The sequence below is a fragment of the Fukomys damarensis genome, unplaced genomic scaffold (assembly GCF_012274545.1).
Source record: "Fukomys damarensis isolate Sample0158 unplaced genomic scaffold, DMR_v1.0_HiC HiC_scaffold_8, whole genome shotgun sequence".
In the NCBI taxonomy this organism is placed as follows: domain Eukaryota; kingdom Metazoa; phylum Chordata; class Mammalia; order Rodentia; family Bathyergidae; genus Fukomys; species Fukomys damarensis.
Genome location: NW_022900920.1, coordinates 620,276 through 642,150, shown reverse-complemented (window position 1 = coordinate 642,150; position 21,875 = coordinate 620,276). Strand labels below are relative to the sequence as shown.

Here is a 21,875-nt window from a genome sequence, read left to right as displayed (position 1 = left end):
GGGAATATATTTTAATAGTAATTTTACTCTTATGTGAATTATTTAAAAGGTTGATCTTTAACATTCAAATTTAAATTTTGAGGATTGCAAACATCAAGCATTATCTTTGAGGGGCCGGGGATTTAGCTCAGTGGTTCTGCTGCCTGCCTCACAAGTGCAAGGACCCGAGTTCGATCCCCAGTACCAAAAAAAAAAAAAAAAAAAAAAAAAAAAAAAAAGACTTTGAATCTGGGAAAAATTTCCCAAAGTCTCATCAGGCATCTTGTCCCAAATTACAGTCATCTCTGCCTGAACAAAAGTCAGCAAAGCCTGAGAAATAAAGCAAAATTCTCAGTATCTAAAAAGCTCTTTAAGAATAATAGAAAACTTCATATGTAATGTGACACCAAGAATGTCACAGCATCTTTAGTTGTTAACCCTTCTCTCCTCCAAGGGTAAGACAATAAAGGGTTATTGTCTTTTTAACTTTAAACATGTATTTTTACATATATGCTGGTCAATATATTAGCCAGTAGCCATATGTAGTACTTGGAATGTGATTAGTTCTAATGAAAATATTCTGTAAATATACACTACAAAAAAATAATATACCCTACAGATTTAAAAACTTAGCATTAAAAAAGCTCAATAACATATTAGCTATTTGTTGAAATGAGAATATTTTTCATTCAGTCACTTTCCTAAATGTGCCTTGCTTTGAAGTGTAATATGTGTTTCTGATAAGGACATTGACATTAAATTGATGAGTACTTTTAAAATTTTTAATTTATATCACATATTTCTTACTAATTAAGAATTAGATGAATTGAAATTCTCACACACACAGCCTAATTATGTTGCTTCATTCTTTTGTATACAGAAATAACAACTGTGAGTTCATAAAAAATAACGTTTTCCTACCTTTTAAATAAACAGGGTTACCAAAACCAAGTTTTTAGTCCTGGGTGAAAGTTCAGGGATGCACAGTAATTAATTATAAGCACTGACCAATCCAGTATTGAAATTAATCGGTAGTGACACATCTAACTTCGGTCCACCCAGAATGGCTCAGCAGACTCCTGCATCTGCCTCAAAACCAACCTTCCCTCCAACAGAACTGAAGGTAGGTTGCACATACTAATTATCTTCATAATTTGAGGTTTTGACATGTGGAGTTTGGCTCCCAAATACCTGAAAGGGTTTTTGTTTTGTTTTGAACCTTGGCAAAAAGACAGAAATAAGAAAAGATTTGTATTCTCTGAAGGAAACTTGTAAATTCCAATTCCAACTTGATGAGGGAAAGTGTTTAGAAAAAAAAAGTTGTAACTTGGGGCAGAAAATGTGGCTTGATTTTCAGCTCTGCCATGGGCACTAGGAGTGCTAATAGCTACCTTTTTCAGATTGTTAGGAGGTAGAGCATGATATACCACCAGTGCTTAGTTAATAGCAGCATAATAATATAGCAATTGCCACCAAAAAGAGAGTTTGAATATACCAGTTTGGCTTCTGATCCCTAATCAAGGTCCAGTAAATTAAATTGTGAGTAGCAGAAAAGGAACAGCTTTATTAAACATATGTTCACCTGACTATTATAGAGTATAGCTTTATTGTTCAAGAGATAAGGGGCATTTGGCATCTAGTTTATAGGAGAACTTTCCTTCTCTCATCTGTTCAACAATCAGTGTCCAGATCCAGAGATGGACAGATGGTTTGGGTTAAAATGAGAATAACAGATCACCACCCAACCCTGCTAAACAGGTAACCTTTAATCCTTAAATGCAAGAGGAATAGGGCTTCTTTGAGTTTCTATGATAGAGTCCATAGCCAGTTCTTCCCTTATGAAATATTCTATGGGAAAAGTAAATAAAACCCACATTTATGGAACAGAGGTGGTGACACAGCCTTGGTTCCCAACACATTTTGATGTGTAAATTACCATAACAGGAAAGAAGCATATTGCTTAATATCATCCTCTCACTAAAATCAAACTTTGTGATAATAAGATGTGGCATGGCTTTAAAACTTGATGTTTTATCTTTATGGTGCAGTTGGTTAGCACATTTAGCTGTTAAATGAAAGATCTGTGATTTGACCATACCCAAGTACAGTCCTTTTTCCAGTCAACTTCTTGGTGATGAAATAGTGTAGAACCAAACAGTGATGATGTACTAAATGCTATTGAATTATACTAACTGAAGGTTAATGTGGTGAATTTTATGCTATGTGTATGATATAATAGAAACTCCAAAAGCATTGGAGGATGCCTTTTCCTAAATTTGAGTTGTAACTGTATTTTTCTTTGTAATATGTATATAACTACCACATATTATGTCCTAATATCTAAAGGCCCACAGTATATATCTGTTTTTTAAAAGTATCTGGACTGTATGTTGCACTTGGTAACATTTTGGCATAATTCAGGAATATGTGACTCATTTATATCCCTATTTTGAGGATTTAGAATTATATTAACTGCATGAGCACATAGATTCCCTTGCAAAACTCTTTGGCCTTAGCACATTTATGCCTATTTTAAAAAATTCTCTTACCCAAAGAGCAGGCTCAGAAGGAGACGTGTCTACTCTTTCCAAAGGCATCATATGGCTTTCTTAATTTATGTGAAGCAGGAGAGTGGAATTTTTAGAATATGACTGTACCAGTTCCTGAGATTCTTGTTAACTAGTTCAATTTCCCAGCACAGGACTCAGAATTCTCAGTTCTTCTAGACAAGGTCAATATTGTTTTTTTATAAAGCAAAAATCATGAAAGTCTTTATGACTTACATGAGCACAGAGTACAAAAGGAAAAGAAGGTAGCTCAGAAAGACACAGACGAGACCATGTCTGCTAGAAAATCCTTGAGCCAGAAGGCAGTGAATATTTCCCAAGGAAAGGCTTCAGCAGAAGCCAAAGGAGCTTCCTGCTGGTCAAGACTCTCTGACAAGAAGGGAAGGAGGCCTTGGACACAGCTGAGTGGAGGAAAGTACTCCCTAGGCAAGTTTTTTTCCCATGCCAGCCAGCAGATTTGAGTTGCTCCTGCTATGCCATTTCTTTCCAGAAATATGAAGGATTTTTAAATATAACCAAGGCTGTGATGATCACTGCAGCCAGTATCAGGGAGAAGAAGACCATGAGGAAGACATAGGTGGAGTGGGAGAGAGGTGCGGACAATGGCTGCTCAGCTGGTATCATGTTGGTCAAGTTCAGCATGTAACCCAAAGTCCATCCAGCATTGCTGCCCTGGATCTGCAAACAGTGGAAAAAGTCTGTTGTTTGTGGTTCAATGAGATAAACTGTAGTTTCATACAACTTCATTTATAACACTGAGCAATAAACAGGTGGAGAGCATCCTGTAGTTATTTAAATTGATTAATTTTATATTCTATTATGGAAATTTGGTTGTGGAGAAAACAGCAGCAAGTGATTAAAAAAGAGTTTGGAACCTCGCTATTGTATTCCTAAAGTTCAGAAAGTAATTCGGTAAATGGCTGCCTAATTCTCTTACCTAGAAGAATGTAACCCAAACAAATCTTTGGAGCTTTGCTTTCTTACTTTTTTATTTATAATGAATGCGAGAGGTAGGGAAAATGGATGAGGGGAGGTGAGAGGAAGCAGACAAAAGGATTAGGGAATGATATAGTCTTTGGCCATTAATATCTTGTCAGGCCAGGAAACTCATCTACATAAAACCAGGGCTTCACTAAGGAAAAAAATTGGAGTTAATCACAGCAAGTCAATCTTATTTTACATGAGTTGGAAGACTATGTATATGTACAAGAAAAGTTTCTTATTAAATAGCAAAAAACATGTTCTGACCCTCTCATCTTTCTAGGAATATTTTCTAACTCAGAACTTAATGGAATATAGATACTCTTTGAATAATATTTTTGGAAATGTTTTTATTACATTAATTGAGCATATCCATAGTAGAAAATTAAGGAAGTAGAGACAAACCTAAATAAAACAAAAACCATCCAGACCTCACCATTCAGAAACTGCTGCTGTTTTCATTTTGTGGCATACCATTCTAGTTCTCTCTGAATACTTTTAACAAAAATGTAATGAAACTATACATAGAATTTCATTTAACAATACCTTGTGAACATCATTACCTGTCTCAAGACATTTCTACATCATTTCCGTGTCACCATCATTGGCATGAACTGCCTTGTACATTTACTTTTACTCACTATAACCCAATGATTTACAAATCCTAGAAATGGAGCAACTGGACAAAATGATGTGTACATTTTAAGACTTTTAGCACATATTGTCAAAACAAATCTCCCCAAAGGTTATGCCAATTCATACTCCAATCAATATCAGGTTGAAATTCCCTCTGCAGCCAAACTCTTACCAACATCAGGAATTAATAATTTGTAAAAGGTCCACTTTCATTTGTGGGGGGGATGGAAACCTTATCTGACTGCAGGTATCAAAGAAGCCTTAGAAATATTGAATCATGCATTGGAGTTCAAAGAATAAAAATTAGAAATCCTTTGTCACTCATAACTTTGACATAGAACCTCCAAAACTGTATAAAATATACTTTGCTGGAATGGAAGGAAGTCTGGAATATTAAAACAGAAAATACATGAATTTGCATTAGCAAGGTTAGCATTGAAAAGAGTGTACTAGTTCCTTTGGAGTTGCTATAGCTTCTGTTTTGATGCTGCCCTTTCTTGAAATCACTATATTTTTTAAAGGGTAAAATATTTTTGCCAATAGTGGACATGGGTTTAAAAACGCAGCGAAACACTGCTCTTGCTATTTTTCAAGAATGCATCACACAGCTGATGAATAGCTGCAGGTGGCGCTATGGTGAAGCACAACAACGAGGTTACTTAAAGGCTCATGCTAAGCCTGGCTTCTAAGCAACGACCACATTCACAGTCACTCAGTCCCTTTCTTTACACAGAGCTGTCAGGTTGGTCAACCTTTGTTGGCAACAACTGAAAAAGCCTTTCCTTCTTCTTAGAAACTGTAATCATCCTTTTCTGGCATGGGGCTTTGGGGAGAGTTAGCATACAAACCCCACTATGGTTACTGAAATCTGTTACATTACTTTAATTTCTGTTTGGTTTTTTTTGTTGTTGTTGCTTTATAAAAATTACTCTCTATTCTGTGGGCAGAAAGATGCTTCTGATGCAAGTAGCTCTCCTTAGATAAGTATCCATAGCTAACTGGTATTCCCAGAAGGGGCTGACACAATGCCAGCTTGAGTGGGATGGTAGAACAAAACAAAATAGGCCAACACTTGACTCACCTTTATTTAAGCCCAAATCGACTTCACTACCACTCAACTTTCCCACAATCAAATAGTTACCCCAAATTACCTTTCCCATAAAATGAATGTTCTTCCAGGAACTGTCCGTAAAATGATATCCTTGCAGAAGGAGGGAGAGGATGTAGGCACCTGAAAAGCAGTATTCACTCAGGAACTTCTCATTCACGGCAGGAAAAGATTTCCTTACCTAGAAGTAAAGTGAAAGGAATATTATACTTGTATAAGAGGCACCTCTTTGTAGTTGCTATGATTTAGATTTGAAATGCCCACCCCTGCAAGGCCATCCGCCAAAGGCTTGGCTGTCAACTTATGATATTATGAGGAGGTAACAGGACCTTCAGGAGGTGATGCCTAGTTGGAGGAAGTAGGTGCTTTCTGGTGTGCTTGTGAAGGCCTATGTTGTCTTCAACTCTTTTTTTTTAACTCTGCATTTCCTGGATGTAACAAGGTGAGCAGGATTCCTCTATTATGTGTTTCTGCCATGGTTGATGGCCTCACTATAGGCTCAAAAGCCACCAGGTTAATCAACCATTGGTTGAAACTATGAACAACAACAACAACAAAATCATTCCTCCTTTGAATTGATTTTTCTCAGGTATTTTATAATATCATTAGAATGCTAACACAATCACTGTCTTTTTCACTATTAGATCTGACTAACGAAAGGCAAAAGCCCCAGCTCATGCGGGACTGACAACCAACATTTGTACATGCTTTTAGTCTCTAAGAAAGGCTTTTCCATATATTGATTGATTGATTTCTGCCTCAGCCTCCCAGAGTACTGGAATAATGGTGTGCACCATCACGCCTGACTGGAACACACCTTAAGCAGCATTTTGCTAATAGCTACTAAAGGGGATGACATCTCACTCGATAGTTTATCTTTGCTTTAGTTTTTTTCACCACATCTGAGTCATGCAAAATAGTTCTGATTGAGTGTTTCTTATGTTTAGTCATCCTACTCTCTACTTAAGATACTAAGAGCTGCTTACCACTTACTCATCCGAGCTATTGTGAATATATAGCCAGATGTCCACAGTATTGCCTTCTGCTCTCCTACCTTTAATTAGAAGACAACAGGCCAGGACATCTCTAGCTCAGCCCAGAGTTCTATTTGCTGTCCTGTACCTCAGCTATTGAGGTAAACATTCCTTCCTGAACATCACAGGTGAAGTAAGAACAAATATCAGGTACTTGGAACTATGCCAGATGTCCTATATATGTAGTGTCTCCTTGCCCCACTTTTCCCCTCATCCCTGCTAAGAAACATGCTATCAGTTAACCTAACACTCTGGTCAGGGTCTCAAAAGATGCAGATAAATAATTCTGTAAGATTAAATACCCCTTCAGATATTTTTAAAAATTCTCAATAAGTTGGGAAGAAAAAGAACCACAACACAATAAGGACTATACAAACCCACACCAATCTCATAAAGAATGGAGAAAAGCTAAGAGCATTTCCTCTTAAGATTTGCCACCAGACAAGGATGTTGACTTTCACCCTATTCTTCAATATATCATGGGAAGTCTTAGCAAGAGCAGTTAGGCAAGAAAAAGAAATAAAGAACATTCACACTGAAATGGAAGAAGTCAAATTACCCATGTTGGCAGATAACGTGATTTCATGCACACACATAAAAGAACATTAAAAACTCCATCAAAAAAGCTGTTAGAACTGATAAATTAGATAAAGTTATATGATACAGAGTCAACATATAAAAACAGTAGCATTTTTGTGGAATTAAAAGAATTGCTATTCTCAACTCTAATCACTTATTTGTTCAAAGAAGTCTGATTTATTGATTGATTAATTGAGATAGGGTCTTGATATGTACTTCAGACTAGACTTGAACTCTGTATGTTGTCCAGGCTGGCCTTAAATTTGGGGCAGTCCTCCGGTCTCAGCCTCCTGAATGCTAGGATTACAGATGTGTGCAACCATGCCTGGCCAAAGTTACATGTATTTTAGTTATGAACTTTTTTTGTTATTTGAATATAATACTGTATGTTTCAAGATTTAAATTTTATAAAATTTTATTTGTACATATTTGCAGTACATAATGATGATATCGATCCTGGGGAGTTGGTACATATATATAACACATCATAATCCTTTTTACTGCCCTTTCCCCCTCCTCTCTTCAATCTCTTGGTCCCCTTCCCATTTGCAAAAGGTCTATCTCCTTGTTTCCTATTGTATTTTATTTTGTTCCCATCTTTTACTTTGTTCTTTAAATTATTATTATTAGTAGTAGTATTACTATTATTATTTTGTACTGAGGATTGAACTTGGGACCTTGTACTTGCGAGGAAGGTGGCAGCACTGCTGAGCTAAATCCCTGACTCTGCTCTTTAAATTATTTATACTTTGAATTTCTCATATAAAAGAGAAACCACATGACATTTATGCTTGTGTATCTGATTTTAACATTATGGCCTCAAGGTACATCCATTTTTCTACAAATGACTCACGTTTATCTTACTTTATGGCAGACTACTACTCCACTGTGTGTAAATACCACATATAACCTGCTTCCATAGCTTTTATGAGTTGTGCTGCTGTAAACACTAATATTCATGAATATGTTGAACTCTTTTGGGGAAGATATCTAGAAGTATAATAGCTGGGTCAAATGGAATTTTTATTTTTTATTTTTTTCTTTTCTTTGTATTGAGTTTATTGGTACAATCTAGGAATGCCATACAGTTAGATTCATTATTGGGATCCTGTACCTTTACATAACAGGTCTTGATTCTCTTTTTTTCCCCTTGTTCCTGCCCTCCCTTCACCCCCTCCTCCCCTCCCCATTTACAAACACTTTATTCCCATTTTTTCAATTTTTCATATTTTTTCCTCTCCCTTATTACCTTTCCCCACCCTTCCCAATTTCCCTACACCTTCAGCCCTTTACTTACTATTTCACATTATTAATTATCTCATTAGGATCCTGTGTACTACTATGGTTTTCACACCAGAGAAACCATTCGGTATTTCAGTTAAAGAAATATCTGTATGAACATTAAAAATAGGGAATCCTAAAATAAAACAAAAAAGGAAAGTAAAAGAGAAAAGGCAATGATGTAAGATTAAAATAATCCTTAATTCTGAAGATGAAAATGGTCCCTTAACATATTTAAATTGTTTCTTGCTCTTGTAGTCTTATCTTATTCTTTTTTTTCATTATTTAGAGAATACTTTATTAGTATTTACACATGTGTGACTTATTTATTTAACTTAGGAGTATATCTTCAATATGTATCCATTTTCCTATGAATGAATCTATTGGAATTTTTATTTTTAATCTTTTAGAAATCTCTGTACTATTTCCATAGAGATTGAACTAGTTAACATTCCCAGCAACAATGTAGAACGATTCCTCTTCCCCCACAGCCTCACCAATATTTGTTGCTATATGATTTCTTGATGTTGGCCATTCTTCCTGCAGTGAGATGGAATAACCCAATAACAGGTAATGAAATTGAAGCAGTAATAAAAAACCTACCAACTAAGAAAATTTCAGGACCTAAGGGACTCACCACTGAATTATACAAAAACTTCAGGACAACCTGGTGCCAATGCCCCTCAAACTAATGAAATTGCAAGGGAAGGAACACACCAAAGTCATTCCTGGAAGCTACATTACCTTGATTTTATAACCAGACAAGGGCTCAACTGAAAAGGAAAACTATGGGTCAATCTCTTTAATGAGTACAGCTGCAAAAATCATCAAGAAAAAACTGGCAAACAGAATGCAACAAAGCATTAAAAAGATCATACATCATGACCGAGTAGGCTTCATCTCAGTGATGCAAGAATGGTTCAACATGCACAAATCAATAAGCGTTATACATCATATAAACAGAAGCAAGGATAAAAATCACATGATTATCTGAGTAAATAGAGAAAATGCCTGTGACAAAAGCCAACATTCATTCATTATAACACACTGAAGAAAACAGATATCTTATCTCTATCTGATAAAAGTCACTTTTGTCAAACATCACATAAAATGGGGAGCGTGAAAACTTTAAAGTCAGGAATAAGATAAAGATGTCCACTATCACCATTCCTGATGAATGTATTACTTAAAACTTTAGCCAGAGAAATCAGGCAGGGGAAAGATATAAAAGGGATACATATAGAAAAAGAAGTCAAACTATCCTTATTTACAGATACCATGATCCTTTCCAAAAAATATCAAAAAATCTCCACCAAAAGACTTCTAAAACTAATAATGAAATTCAACAACGTAGCAGGTTACAAAATCTAGATGTAAAAGTCAGTAGAGTGTTAGGGATGTATTTCCATGGTATGGCAAGTGCAAGGGCCTAGTTTGATTTCTGGTACCAAAGGGGTGGGGGAAGAAAAAGAAAAAAAGTCAATAGAGTTCCTGTATACCAATAAAGATCACAGAGACAAAGATATTAGGAAAAATTACCATTCACAATAGTTTCAAAAAATTAAATATTGAGGAATGAACCTAATGAAGTAAAAGACATCTATAATGAAAACTATAGTATTTTTAAAAAGGAGATTGAAAAGAATATCAGAAAATGTAAAGATATCCCCTGTTCTGGAGAGGCAGAACCAATATGGTCAGAAAAATTATATTACCAAACTGATATACAGATTTAATGTAATCCTTATCAAAATGCAGCATACCCCATAGAACTAGAGAAAACAATTCTAAAATTCATGTGGAACCAGAAGAGACCCTGGATAGCAAAAAGAAATATTGGACAACAAGAGCAAAGCAGGAGGCATCAGAGTCCAAGACTAAGTTATACTACAAAGCTACAATGATAAAAGCAGAATGGTACTGGCACAAAAACAGATATGTAGATCAGTGGAATGGAACAAATGATGCAGAAAAAACTCTGGGCACATTTCAGCCATCTAATCTTGAACAAAAGGTCTAAAAATATATGTTAGCAAGAAGATAGCCTCTTTAACAAATGATGCTGGGAGTGCAGACTGGTGCAACCACTGCAGAAACCAATAAGGATATACCTCAGAAAACTAGGACTAGAGGTTCCATTTGACTCAGGTATCCCTCTGGTGGGTATCTTTCCAAAAGAATTAAAAGAATCATGCCACAGCAATATATGTACACCCATGTTTATAGTGGCAAAATTTGTAATAGCTAAAACTTGGAAACAGCCCATTTGCCCATCAGTTGGAGACTGGATAAAGAACATGTGGTTTTTCTATAAAGTGGAGTACTATTCAGCCATAAAGAATGAGAATCTAGAGTCATTTATAGGAAAATGGATGCATATTGAGGCCATACTCTTAAGTGAAATAAATAGGACACATGTGTAAATACCGAATAGTGTCTCTGGTATGAAAAACTAAAAGTGTAAATAAGGTTCAGACAATGTGAAATAGGAAGAAAAGGGCTAAAGGAGTAGGGGAAGTGGGAAGGGTAGGGGAAAGGAAAGAAGGGAAAAGAAAATATACAAGAAAAGGAAAACATGGAAATAAAGCCTTTGTAAATAGGGAAGGGTGGAGGGGGTGAAGAGAGGGCAGGGTTATGGGGAACAAATAAGAACCAAGATACCTCATGTAAAGGTACAAGATCCCAGTGATGAATGTAACTGTACTGTACATCTAAAAAGTACCAATAAACTCAATGAAAAACAGCAACAACAACAAAAATGATGTAAAAACTGGATATACACTTGCAGAAGATTGAAATTAGAATTGTATCTCTCATATTTTATATGTCAATAATTAACTTGCTAAAAAAGCTGTCAAGGAAGCAATCCTATTTAGTAGCTATAATCAAACTATCAATCATCTAGGAATAAATGTAACCAAAACCAGGAAAAGATTGTCATAAAGAAAATTATAAAGTATTGATGAAAAAATTAAAAAGACATAAAAATTGAAAAATATAAAATGTTAATGGATTGAAAAAATTAATATTGTTAAAGTGACCATAATTCCCAAAGCAATCTGCAGATTCAGTGTGTTCCCCATGCAAACACCCAGTTTAACAAATGAGAACATGAAATGAATAGACACTTCTCAGAAGTACAATGGCCAATAAGTCCATGGAAAAACATTCAGCATATTTGGCCATTAGAGAAATGCAATCAAAACAACAGTGAAATTCTACCACACTCCAATAAGAATGGCTATTATCAAGGACTCAAAAAATAACAAATGCTGTCCGGGTTGTGAGGAAAAAGTACTTCTGCATTGTTTGTGGGAATGTAAACTAGTACAACCATTATGGAAATCAGTACGGAGATTTCTTAAAAAACTAAAAATAGAAATTCCGTTTGACTAGCTATACCTCTTCTGGGTATCTTCTGGAAGAGCTGAAGTGATCCTATTATAGTGGTGTAAGCATATCTATGTTTATAGTAGAACAATTCACAATAGCTAAATAATAGAAGCAGTCTATCAACAGAGCAATAGATAAAGGCAACATGGTATATATACACAACAAAATATCACTTAGCCATAAGAAGGATACATTTGAGAGATTTGTAGGAAAATGGATGGATCCTCAGACCATAATACTAAATGAAATAAATCAGACACAGCAGTTCAAATATCACATGATTTCTCTGAGAGACTGAAAGTATAAATAATTCCAACAGAAAAATAAAGTATGTTAAGAAACAGGCAGGTAGTGTCTACGGAGAAGGGAAGACAGTCTGGGGAAGAAGGGAGAAGAGATGGAAGTGGAGAAAAAGGGACTAAAAATGGTCAAGATGTGATATGTATGTACAGCAGTCTCCCAAGATGAATATAATCTCTATGTATCAGAAACATATAATAATAAAATTTCTGAATGAAACCCCAATTGCACAGGAAATAGTTCTGAGCATCAGCAGATGGGATCATATTAAATTTAAAAGCTTCTGTACAGTGAAAGCAACAACCAACAGAATGCAAAAAATAACAAAAAGAATGGGAAAAGGGCTGGGGACTTAGCTCAGTGGTGCCACTGCCTGCCTCGCAAGCGCAAGGTCCTGAGTTCAATCCCCAGTACCCCTCCAAAAAAAAGAAAAATATTTTTCCAGCAATTTTTCAGAGAGGACTCGTATCTATAATATATGAAGAACTCAAAAAAGTTAGACTCCTCAATATAAAAAACACAATCCAAAAATAGTTAAGCAAAATGAATAGATACAGAAGGCTGACAAATCATGTGAAGAAGTGCTCAACACTGCTGGCCATTAGAAAAATGCAAATTAAAACAACATTGAGATTCTATCTTACCTCAGAAAGAATAGCCATCATCAAGAAATCAAATAATAACAAATGCTGAGAAATGCTGGGGAGGCTGCTACACTGTTGGTGGGAATGTAAACAAATACAACCACTGTGGAAATAAGTATAGAAATGACTCAAAATAGTACATGATCTCACTCATTTGTGGAATATGAAAAAGTTGATCTCAGAAAGTTGAGTCAAGGCATAATTGTTTTCAAAGGCTAAGAAAGGTAGCAAGGAGGGAGGTAGGAGATGTTGGCAAGTGGGTATAAAGTTATAGTTAGGAGGAATAAGTTTTGATGTTCTTTTGAACAGTAGGGTGACCACATTAACTATAGTGTACACAATATTTCAAAAGAGCTAGTAGTGACCAGTGGTGTTGAAATATCACATTATACCCCATAAAATGTATAGTTATTGTGTATCAACCAAATAAAAATAAAATAAAACAAAAAAATTTTAAGTCAGGGAAACACTGCAATGGGCTTCTGGGATGGCCTTTTTTTTCTGTAAAAAGAAACAGATATATCTGGTCTCTGATCATGAATATAAAAGCTACAATAATCTTTATTTTTCACAGATCTGGGGTTGAAGCCAGGGAGCTCTAAGCTGTATGCCCCACCTTTAAAACATTAAAAAAAAATTTTGTGATAACCCAAGCTTGCCTTAACCTTGCAATCCACATGCCTCAACCTCCTGAGTACTTGGGATTACAGCCACGTGCCACTGTGCCTGGATAGCCATCTTGTGTCCATGAGGAACTAGTCATAAAAACTGAATTGAAGAAGCAATGGCTGAAACAGAAATGAGCTACTGGCCCCATTTCAGCAGCTGCTTATTGTTAGACTTCATCTTAGGTGAGAAACATAATACTTTATTTTAAGTCATTTTATGTCAAATTATCAATTAATGTTGATATATTCATTCATTAGCCCACCTCATGGGCTTCTCTAACACATTAAATGGATCTTGATTGATTAGCACAAGTTAAGAGCAGACTCATGTCTTCTGTACCACTGAGGGCACAAGGCAACTGCGTATCTTGTTCACTTACCTCCTCCCAAGGCCTAGAGCAATACTTTTCCATTATCTCATTCATCTTTTGTTGAGAGGAAACTTCCTCTGATGTCAAGTTTAAAAAATCCATCACAAAGTAGAAAGCTGAAAATGCCTGTATGAAAAAAATTCAGTTTTAGGTGACTGTGTCCAACATATAAGGACACTGAACTTCTCCCTTTGGGGGCTGAATTTTGCCTCAGAAAAGAGTAAAACTACCTAGCAATTACCCACAGCAAACAAGTCATATGCTTTAACATAGGTAAAATAAACACAATGTTTTTTGGGGGGGTACTGGGGATTGAACTAGGATCCTTGAGCTTGGGAAGCAGGTGCTGGAACCACTAAGCCAAATCCCCAGCCACACAATTTTAATTATATATATATATATAAATTATATATATATGTATATATAATTTCTAACAAAAGTTTTCTTATGTCTGTAAATCCAGCTTCTAGGAGGCTGAGGCAGGAAGATCACCATTAGTTTGAGGCTAATGGGCTATATAGAGGGACTCTGTCTCAAAACAAACAAAAAAAAAAAGAGAGAGAAAGGAAATTTTGTTTCATTGTTTAGCTTGATTTCTCTACCACTTTCAATCCAGATAGTTATCTGGTAATGTAGCTAACATTTTTATCAGGTTTCCAGGAACAAAACCAGAAATTTGTTATTGAGGTGGTATGTGTCTCAAATCCCAGCATACTAGGGAGGCTGAGGCAGGAGGAACACAAGGATGAGAGGAGCCCACCAACTCAGTGACATAGCAAGACCCTGTCTCAAAAATTTAAAGAAGACTGGGAATGTAGCCTAGTGCAAAGGCCCTGGGTTTAATCCTTAGGAAGAGAAGGAGGAAGGGAAAGAGGAGGGAAAACGGGGAGAGGAAGAGGGAGAGGAGAGGAAAATGAAAGAGGGGAAAGAAAAGGAGAAAGAGAAAAAGGAGAAACAAACAGAAACTTATCCCAAAGCCAAATCAAATTTGTCCATAATGAAATAAAAAGGGGGTTGCTAAATCATTTTCCAAAAATCCAATAAAAATACATTAACTGTAATTTGAAATATAAATTAAATGAAGCACTTGTAATCACAGGCAAAAACAGAAACAGGCAATACAGGGTTTTTGTGTGTTTGTTTTGTGGTACTAGAGATTGAAGCCAGGGAGCATCAAGCTACATCCCCAGCCAATATTATCTGGGGACAGGGTCTCACTTTGTTTCCCAGGATGTACTCAGCATCAGTCTCTGGAATAGTGTGATTATAGCCCTGCATCAGGACACCCACCTGGATTACAATTTTATATGAAAACTGCCCTAAACCAACCGTTTGACTTGCCCCACTCCCTCATGCTAACTCAGCCAGTCATTCTAACTTGATTCTCTAACAACTTCTCTGCTAACATTACCAGGTATTAGGCCGGTTCTTCTTGAGCAGGAAGCATTTTAGAGGCAGGGATAGGTAATGTCAATTTCAGGGTTATCTGTTTGTGGCATGTGTCTGATTCTGCCTCCATATTTCTATATAGATGCAGTGTCTGACACCAGTGGGAACATTCACTCTCAGCTATTGTTCAGTTTAGGCTCATGGTTCAACATTCGTCTTTGTGTTCTTTATATATTTTTAGTCTTTGTCAAGGGTTCTTACTCTGGGAAACACGGATCCACTTCAAGGGATCTATTTTTTGGCATATTTTACAGGTCCATTTTTCTGCTTGCAGGATCTTTAGCTTCTATCAGGTTCTCCAAAGAACCTTGTGATCCCTTACAGAGTTAAGAATGACATTATGCTAAATGAAAACATTTAGCATTATAACACATAAAACATAACATTATACTAAGAGAAATAAACCAGTCATAAAGGTGTAACTATTGTTTGATTCCATTTATATGATGGCATCTGAAATAGCCAAATTCATTTAGAAAGTAGAATGGCAGTAGCATCAGTGGCTAAGTTAACATTTGTTTAATGGCAACAGACTTTCAGTTTAGGAAGACAAAAGAGTTCTACAGATGGATAGTGGACGTGATTGTGTAATAATGTGTAGGTACTTAATGCCACAGAACTTCGCACTTAAAAATAGTTAAAATGGGAAATATCATATATTATGAGTATTTTACCATGTACACAAAAAGGAGAGAAAATGATTGGTTTAGATAGCCTCACTATTTTGCTTCTAGTTTCTGCCTTGGTTAAATAGGTTATGGTTTAGAATCCTTTTTTTTTGTGTGTGTGTGCTGGGGATCAACTCAGGACCTTGTGCTTGTAGGGCAGGAGGCAGCACCACTGAGCTAAATCCCTGGATAGAATCCTTCCTTAACATAGAGTCAAATATGCAGTGTACAGGCATTTAACAAACCCATTATATAGGAATAGAATGGTCTTCTATTACAAATATCTGGACCAAATCTAAAGTAACATCTTAATTTCTTCAAAGAAGTATGATAAATACTATACTTGTATATCCCACCAAATAAAGGTATAATATAGAAATAGATAATTTCTTTGTAGTCACAGTAGATATCACATCTTTCAATTAAAATCAGAAGCAAAGTGTGTTAGATGAGCTGTATGTTCTTTAATTTTTCTTAAAAAATCATGCTGCAGAATAAGGTCATTTGTTTCTCTTCCCTTACTCAGGTATTAATTCATTCATATTTATTTATTTTTTTATTCTACTTGTCAACTTTTGTGGAAGCCTTCCTGTGTCATGGCCTAAGTGATAGCTTTCCCTTTGACGTGTTTTTCAGATATTCACCAAATACTGGATTAATATCTAAGATGGCCTCTTCAATCCATTGGGAAAGTCTCTTCTATAACACATCATTGCTTATACAAACATGAATTGGAATTCAACCAAGAAAATTTAAGTTGTTGATGGGATGGAATGGTAGTGTTTAGGGTATTTTTCCTTGATTTATATATATTGTATAATGAAAAAATAACCTTAACTTTATTTAGAATGCTTCCATTTTTAATCTCAAGGGTTATAGTGAATGACAAAAAAATTCTTTTAATACACCAGGAAAAAAATTGGTAAAAATTAGATGGTTCAAGATCATATCCCCGAGTTTCTTCCTGTAATGAAAATGATTTCTTTAAACTATTTTAGAAAAAAAAAGTCAACCTGACCCTACTCTCACGATAAGGTTTTGGGGGTCTCAACTCAGCAGTTGTTCTTTTGCAAGAATGGGTTCAAAGCCAGTGCTTGGGGGAAATACTGCCTCAGTTTTAGAAATTCTTCAATTTTCTTTAGCTACCCACTAACCAGGCACCCCTCCAAGTTTATGGCTTGATTTTTAAAAAGTAATTGCGAGTGCCTGTTAACAAAGGTCTTAAACAATTATTGTAATTTATTCATAGATTTTCAACTGCTATTATAGAATCAGTGCCCCCAAACTCTGTGTTGTTCTGTGGTCAACTGTACATATATGTAAACAAATATATTTTAAATTCTTAAATTATTTTATAAGTAATTACCAACAGATGTTTCCTCTTCTTTGTTTATGTTTCCACTTTGCCTGTAGCATTGGATTTAAGATAGTAATGAAGGCCACAGTGCAGCTAGACTGACTAGAGCCTTGACAGTTTTTAGTACTATATATTCAGATTTAGAATTAAATCACCAGGGATGAATGCAATTGTAGCAAAAACTCCCTCCTCCATAAATTCTCTGTGGTTTGAGAGTACCCCTTCTAACTGGTTCAGGAAATAATAGGAATGTAAATGGACTTTTGTTGCTGTTCTTGCAAATAGTTATGCTTCAAGTCCCAGTTACACTTCAAGTTCATGTTGAGAACTTCCACTGTAGAATTAAGACAGCTAGAAGAAATAAACTTTCCAAGAGCTTACTAATGCTAGAATATGTTAGCTTTTTGATCTTTGCCGTGGTATGTGGGGGCTGGCTCTTACACATTCACAAGAGCCAACTGTTAAATTTCAGGATTTTTTGCTTTCTAGTTGCTATGCTGTTGGTAGATTGGACTAAGCTCTGGTAGGAGTAGTAACACCACTGAGATTGGCAAATGCTACAATCAGCTCCCCATCTACCGAGAACTCATTAGACGTCTATCAGCCTAGTTACTGATTGTTTGGCATGTACTGCCCACAACCAATTGTCAGTGATATAGTATTACAGTCCCCATTTTACAAAGGGGTGATTGAAAAGTAACATGAGTGTTTAAAAAAATTTTAATCTTACAGCAGCAAAAGACACGTTACCAAGAATGATGGGATATGTGTCTTCAAAGCAAGGGGAAGTATTTTAAATATTTTGAGGGGAATTATTGGCAATGTCTTTTATTGTAATATATTTTCAACCTTAAACATTCACTATATTTTGTGATCACTTCTCACTAATCAAGTATTTATGTCAATTTATGTCAAATGAAAACATTACAGTGTGTCTTCATCTACTTTATTCACCAGATCTGGCAACATGTGACTTCTGGTTCTTCCCCAAAGTCAAAGTGACCATGAAAGGTAAACATTTGGAACTGATTCAGAATATCAAGGTAGCCAGGTGTGGTGGCACACGCCTGTAATCCCAGCACTCGGGAGGCTGAATCAGGAGGATCGCTGTGAGTTCGAGACCAGCATGGGCTACAAAGTGAGTTCCAGGTCAGTCTCAACTACATAGTGAGACCCTGTCTCAAAAAACAAACAAACAAAAAAAACCCAAAATAAAACAAAACAAAAAATCAAGGTAGCCATGACAGGGCATCTAAAGACACTCATGTGAGAAAACTTATGGAACTGTTTCAGAAAGTGGCAAGAATGATGGGATGTGAGTTCAGAGTGAGGGGGAACATTTTGAGGGTAATTAATAACAATATGTCTTTTACTGTCAGAATTTAAAAAGAAAATTTAAATATTGTGTCGTTTCTGATTATACACCATAAATAATAATCCAGGCCCTCCCACACACCTCAAATTTAGGCTTTAAGAAGAAATTACAGAGGGGACAAAAAAAAAAAAAAAAAAAAAGTCTTGAAGCAGATGAAGCTGCCAAAGCAAGAATAGGCCCCAACTGGTGCCGACCTTGAAGGCTGTTTCGAGAGAAGAAAGATGCTATTCTGAGGAACTAAAGGGACCACCAAACTGAGGTTTAGAAAGTGGTGGGAACAATCTTAACAAGGGACTAAGCAACCAAATAGAAAAGTGTCTAGGGGAGCTCAAGGCCCCCTCCACCATTTTCTAGCCCATATATCTCCCTACTTTGGTTGGATGAATCACATTCAAAGACAAGAAATCCCATCCCCTTTAAACTTGAAAGCGGGCATTGAACCATGTTTCCCAGAATGCAGAGCTTTCAAAGTAGTTAAAAAATAAACACAGAATATATTAATTTTCCTTCAGAATTACTTCCTAGCAGGAACTAAAGTGCAAAAGGCCCTTAGCTATTTCCAGCAGCCCCGACTATGTGCCTCTCTCTTGTGGTATCCTCCTTCCTCATTTAAAAGTCCAACTCAAGGAAAGAAAGGGCTCTGGCCCCAAAACCAAACAGGAGAAAATCAATGCCAGTTCAGCTACATGGCATTCAACTGAGGTTCTAGTTTGTTCTAAATTAGGGTTTGGAGCCAACTAAAAGCCAAGTGTTACTCTGCCAGCTCTTGTTCTGTAATGTACTTCCCTCAGGAAACTTGAGGTGTCTTTTGGCATTTCTATATAATGAGAAAGAAATGTGTGCAATAGAACCCTCTAAACTCCTTTTCTGTTTTGGCTTTTCATGTAAAGGTATGATGCTTTGAGCAGCAGCTGCTGTCTTATTACCACAAGAAGTTTCAAGAAGATCATGGAAAAACTGACCCCAAATCCTAACACTGTTAAGCCAAAGAACTAACCCAGAATTATCTCAAGATATTTTGTGAGAGAAAAATAACTATACTATTGAAAGCATTTATAGAACATTGTGCAACTTGTGACCAAAATCATCTTAACCAATATACCTCATCATTTCACAAACTTACCCCAAAATCCCCTTTGAGTGGTGGCAAGAAAATCCCATTGAAGGCACACTGGGAGTAAGGGCAGTAACTGGTGTTGAAGAGTTCAAGGATATTTTGGTGACATTGCTGGTAGTTTCCAATTCCCTGGATTTGAAACTGATCGAATGGCAGAGACTTTTCAAATCCCTTGGTGCAAGGAGACTTGTAAAGTTCACTTACATTCACAAACTTCTTATAACCTACATGAAAGCATGGGTCCTCAAGGATTCCATTACTTGAAACCTAAATGGAAAAATTAGTTGAAGGAATCTTGTGTAAATACTTAGGGCACAAAATGTACAGTCTAACTTCATTGCTATCTAAGCTTCATATAACATTCCAGTACTCAGAATTGACATCTATATGTCCTTGCCTGCTTTTTTCATCCTTGGGAATAAGAAAGAAAATAGATTTGTTTAACAGTTACTGGAAGTGGTACACATATAAATGTACTGCTATATTTATAGAATGCTAATATAGCAAAAGTTGGGCCTAGAAATACTATTGTTTGGGAATGTTGCCTGAGTGTTTATTTCTAATGGCATAGGTCAGGGGCAGATTCACAAAGAAAACTCTCAAGGTTCTCAAAAATGTGAACTTGAGAGTAGCAGGTGAGAGGTCTGCATACTGCCCTTTTGCCTCCTCCCTAGGGAGAGAATCAGAAGCCCTAAGAACAGGAAGGTACCTTAAGCCCTTTGAGTCAATGACATCAAAATGATTTGCAGTCTCCAAAAGAATCCTCCAAAAGAAGAAAGGGGGCTGTGGTGAGTAAGAAGCTTAGTAGACCTTGAGTCTCAGTGGGCCTCAGTTCATCTCTCTATCTCTCTTTCTCTCATGTTGTTCATCTTACTGAAAGTGGTTTTGAGAGCTAGAGAGAGCGTCCCTTGGAGGGAAGCAAACTGGTTGTCCTTTTAGTGGAGACAAAAAACAGCTGTCTATGACAACCTTACTCTGTGTTTATTTGTCAAAATGTGCCTGGTACTCTCACGATGCTGACTGTTTAACTTTCCTTACACAATGCAAAAAATCATCTTTTTTTTGACAATGCAGAAATCATCTGGGAATAAAATTTGAAGGATTGATTGATAAATGTGTTTTCCCTGAAGTATTTTTTTTTCTCTGCCTCTCTGGGTGATTACTAACAACACTGGTTTCTAAAGTTTGTAGAAAAGGGAGATTAAAAAATAGTCGAAGGCCAGGGATTTAGCTCAATGGTACCTCCAACTACCTTGCAACTGCAAGGTCCAGCATTTGATCCCCAGTACATATATGTCTAGAAGAACATATAAATTACAACCCTTCCCCTTGAATAATACGGCAGCATGTAACTTTCATTACCCACAGGAGTGAGAAATTAATTCCCAAGAAAAGATATCTGAGTTGTGTCCTTGCTTACAGTGCAGTAAACAAACAAGGAAGGGGTGCCTGGATGGAACAATTCATAGGGGTTGACCAGCTGTAGTTTGGTATCCTGCCTGAAAAGGTTTGGAAAGTACAACAACCAACTACAGACCAATTACTAAGTTAGAAAGAGAAAAATAACAGGATGTGGGGGATGAAGGACCAGATGTTAGGAGTGCAGGCCTGAATCCACTTATACTTGCCTGAATGTCCTTGGCCAGTTTCTGCAGGAGTGCTTCATCCTTCCCGTAGCACAAGAAGCTGTGTGTATATACATTGTAGTCCTTACCATACAGGCGGAATTGCAGAGAGTTATCTGGGGATTCAGTAGTGTGATCTGGAGGCACAAAAGTGATTTGTGTAGAAGCTCCCCCAAGGTCCAAGGCTCCAAAGGTTTCCTGACTACTGCTTTCAGGTGAGACCAGGCTGAACCAATGTGATTTCTGAAAAAAATACAAGCACCAAGTGCTAAAAGTCTTTGTAAATGCTGTTTTTCACACTACTGTTTTAAACTCAGGGGCTTCCTAAGCTAGCAAAACAGGAGCAGAGAGGTTTGGCAAAGCTTACTAATTTCTGGGTCTGTATGAAATCAACAGCAGGAAAATAAGGGCTTAGCACACTTAGCAGCAACATAGCAGGAGTAAAACTAGTTCTTCCAAACAAGAGATCTGGAGCCAGGCAAAATCACATTCAGATTCCTACTCAGTCAGTCATTAGTTGTGTGACCTTGGCCCTAATTCCTAGGCATCAGCATGGGCTCTTTTAAAAGGGGGATGATAACAGTACCTCATCCTCATTTCTGAGGATGAAGTTACACAATGCATAAAAAGTGCATACTGAAGGGCCGGGATTTGGCTCAGTGGTTCCACTGCCTGCCTTGCAAGCACAAGGTCCTGAGTTTGATCCCCAGTACCAAAAAAGAAAAAAAAAAAAAAAAAAAAAA

The 21,875-nt window shown here is 36.5% G+C and overlaps 1 protein-coding gene across 8 annotated transcripts in view; it reads right to left on the bottom strand.

The window, feature by feature from the left end:
• Positions 1–207: 207 nt before the first annotated feature.
• Entpd1 (ectonucleoside triphosphate diphosphohydrolase 1) overlaps positions 208–21,875 on the bottom strand; it is a 140,773-nt gene continuing 119,105 nt past the window's right edge. For all 8 annotated transcript variants that reach the window (XM_010620874.3, XM_033761300.1, XM_010620875.3 and 5 more), the window contains 5 exons: positions 21,136–21,375; positions 19,514–19,774; positions 13,551–13,667; positions 5,315–5,452; positions 208–3,224 (listed from right to left, as the gene is read on the bottom strand). In XM_010620874.3, coding sequence (XP_010619176.1) covers positions 3,018–3,224; positions 5,315–5,452; positions 13,551–13,667; positions 19,514–19,774; positions 21,136–21,375 — 963 coding nt within the window. In that variant the 3' untranslated portion in view covers positions 208–3,017. The remainder of the gene's footprint in view (positions 3,225–5,314; positions 5,453–13,550; positions 13,668–19,513; positions 19,775–21,135; positions 21,376–21,875) is intronic.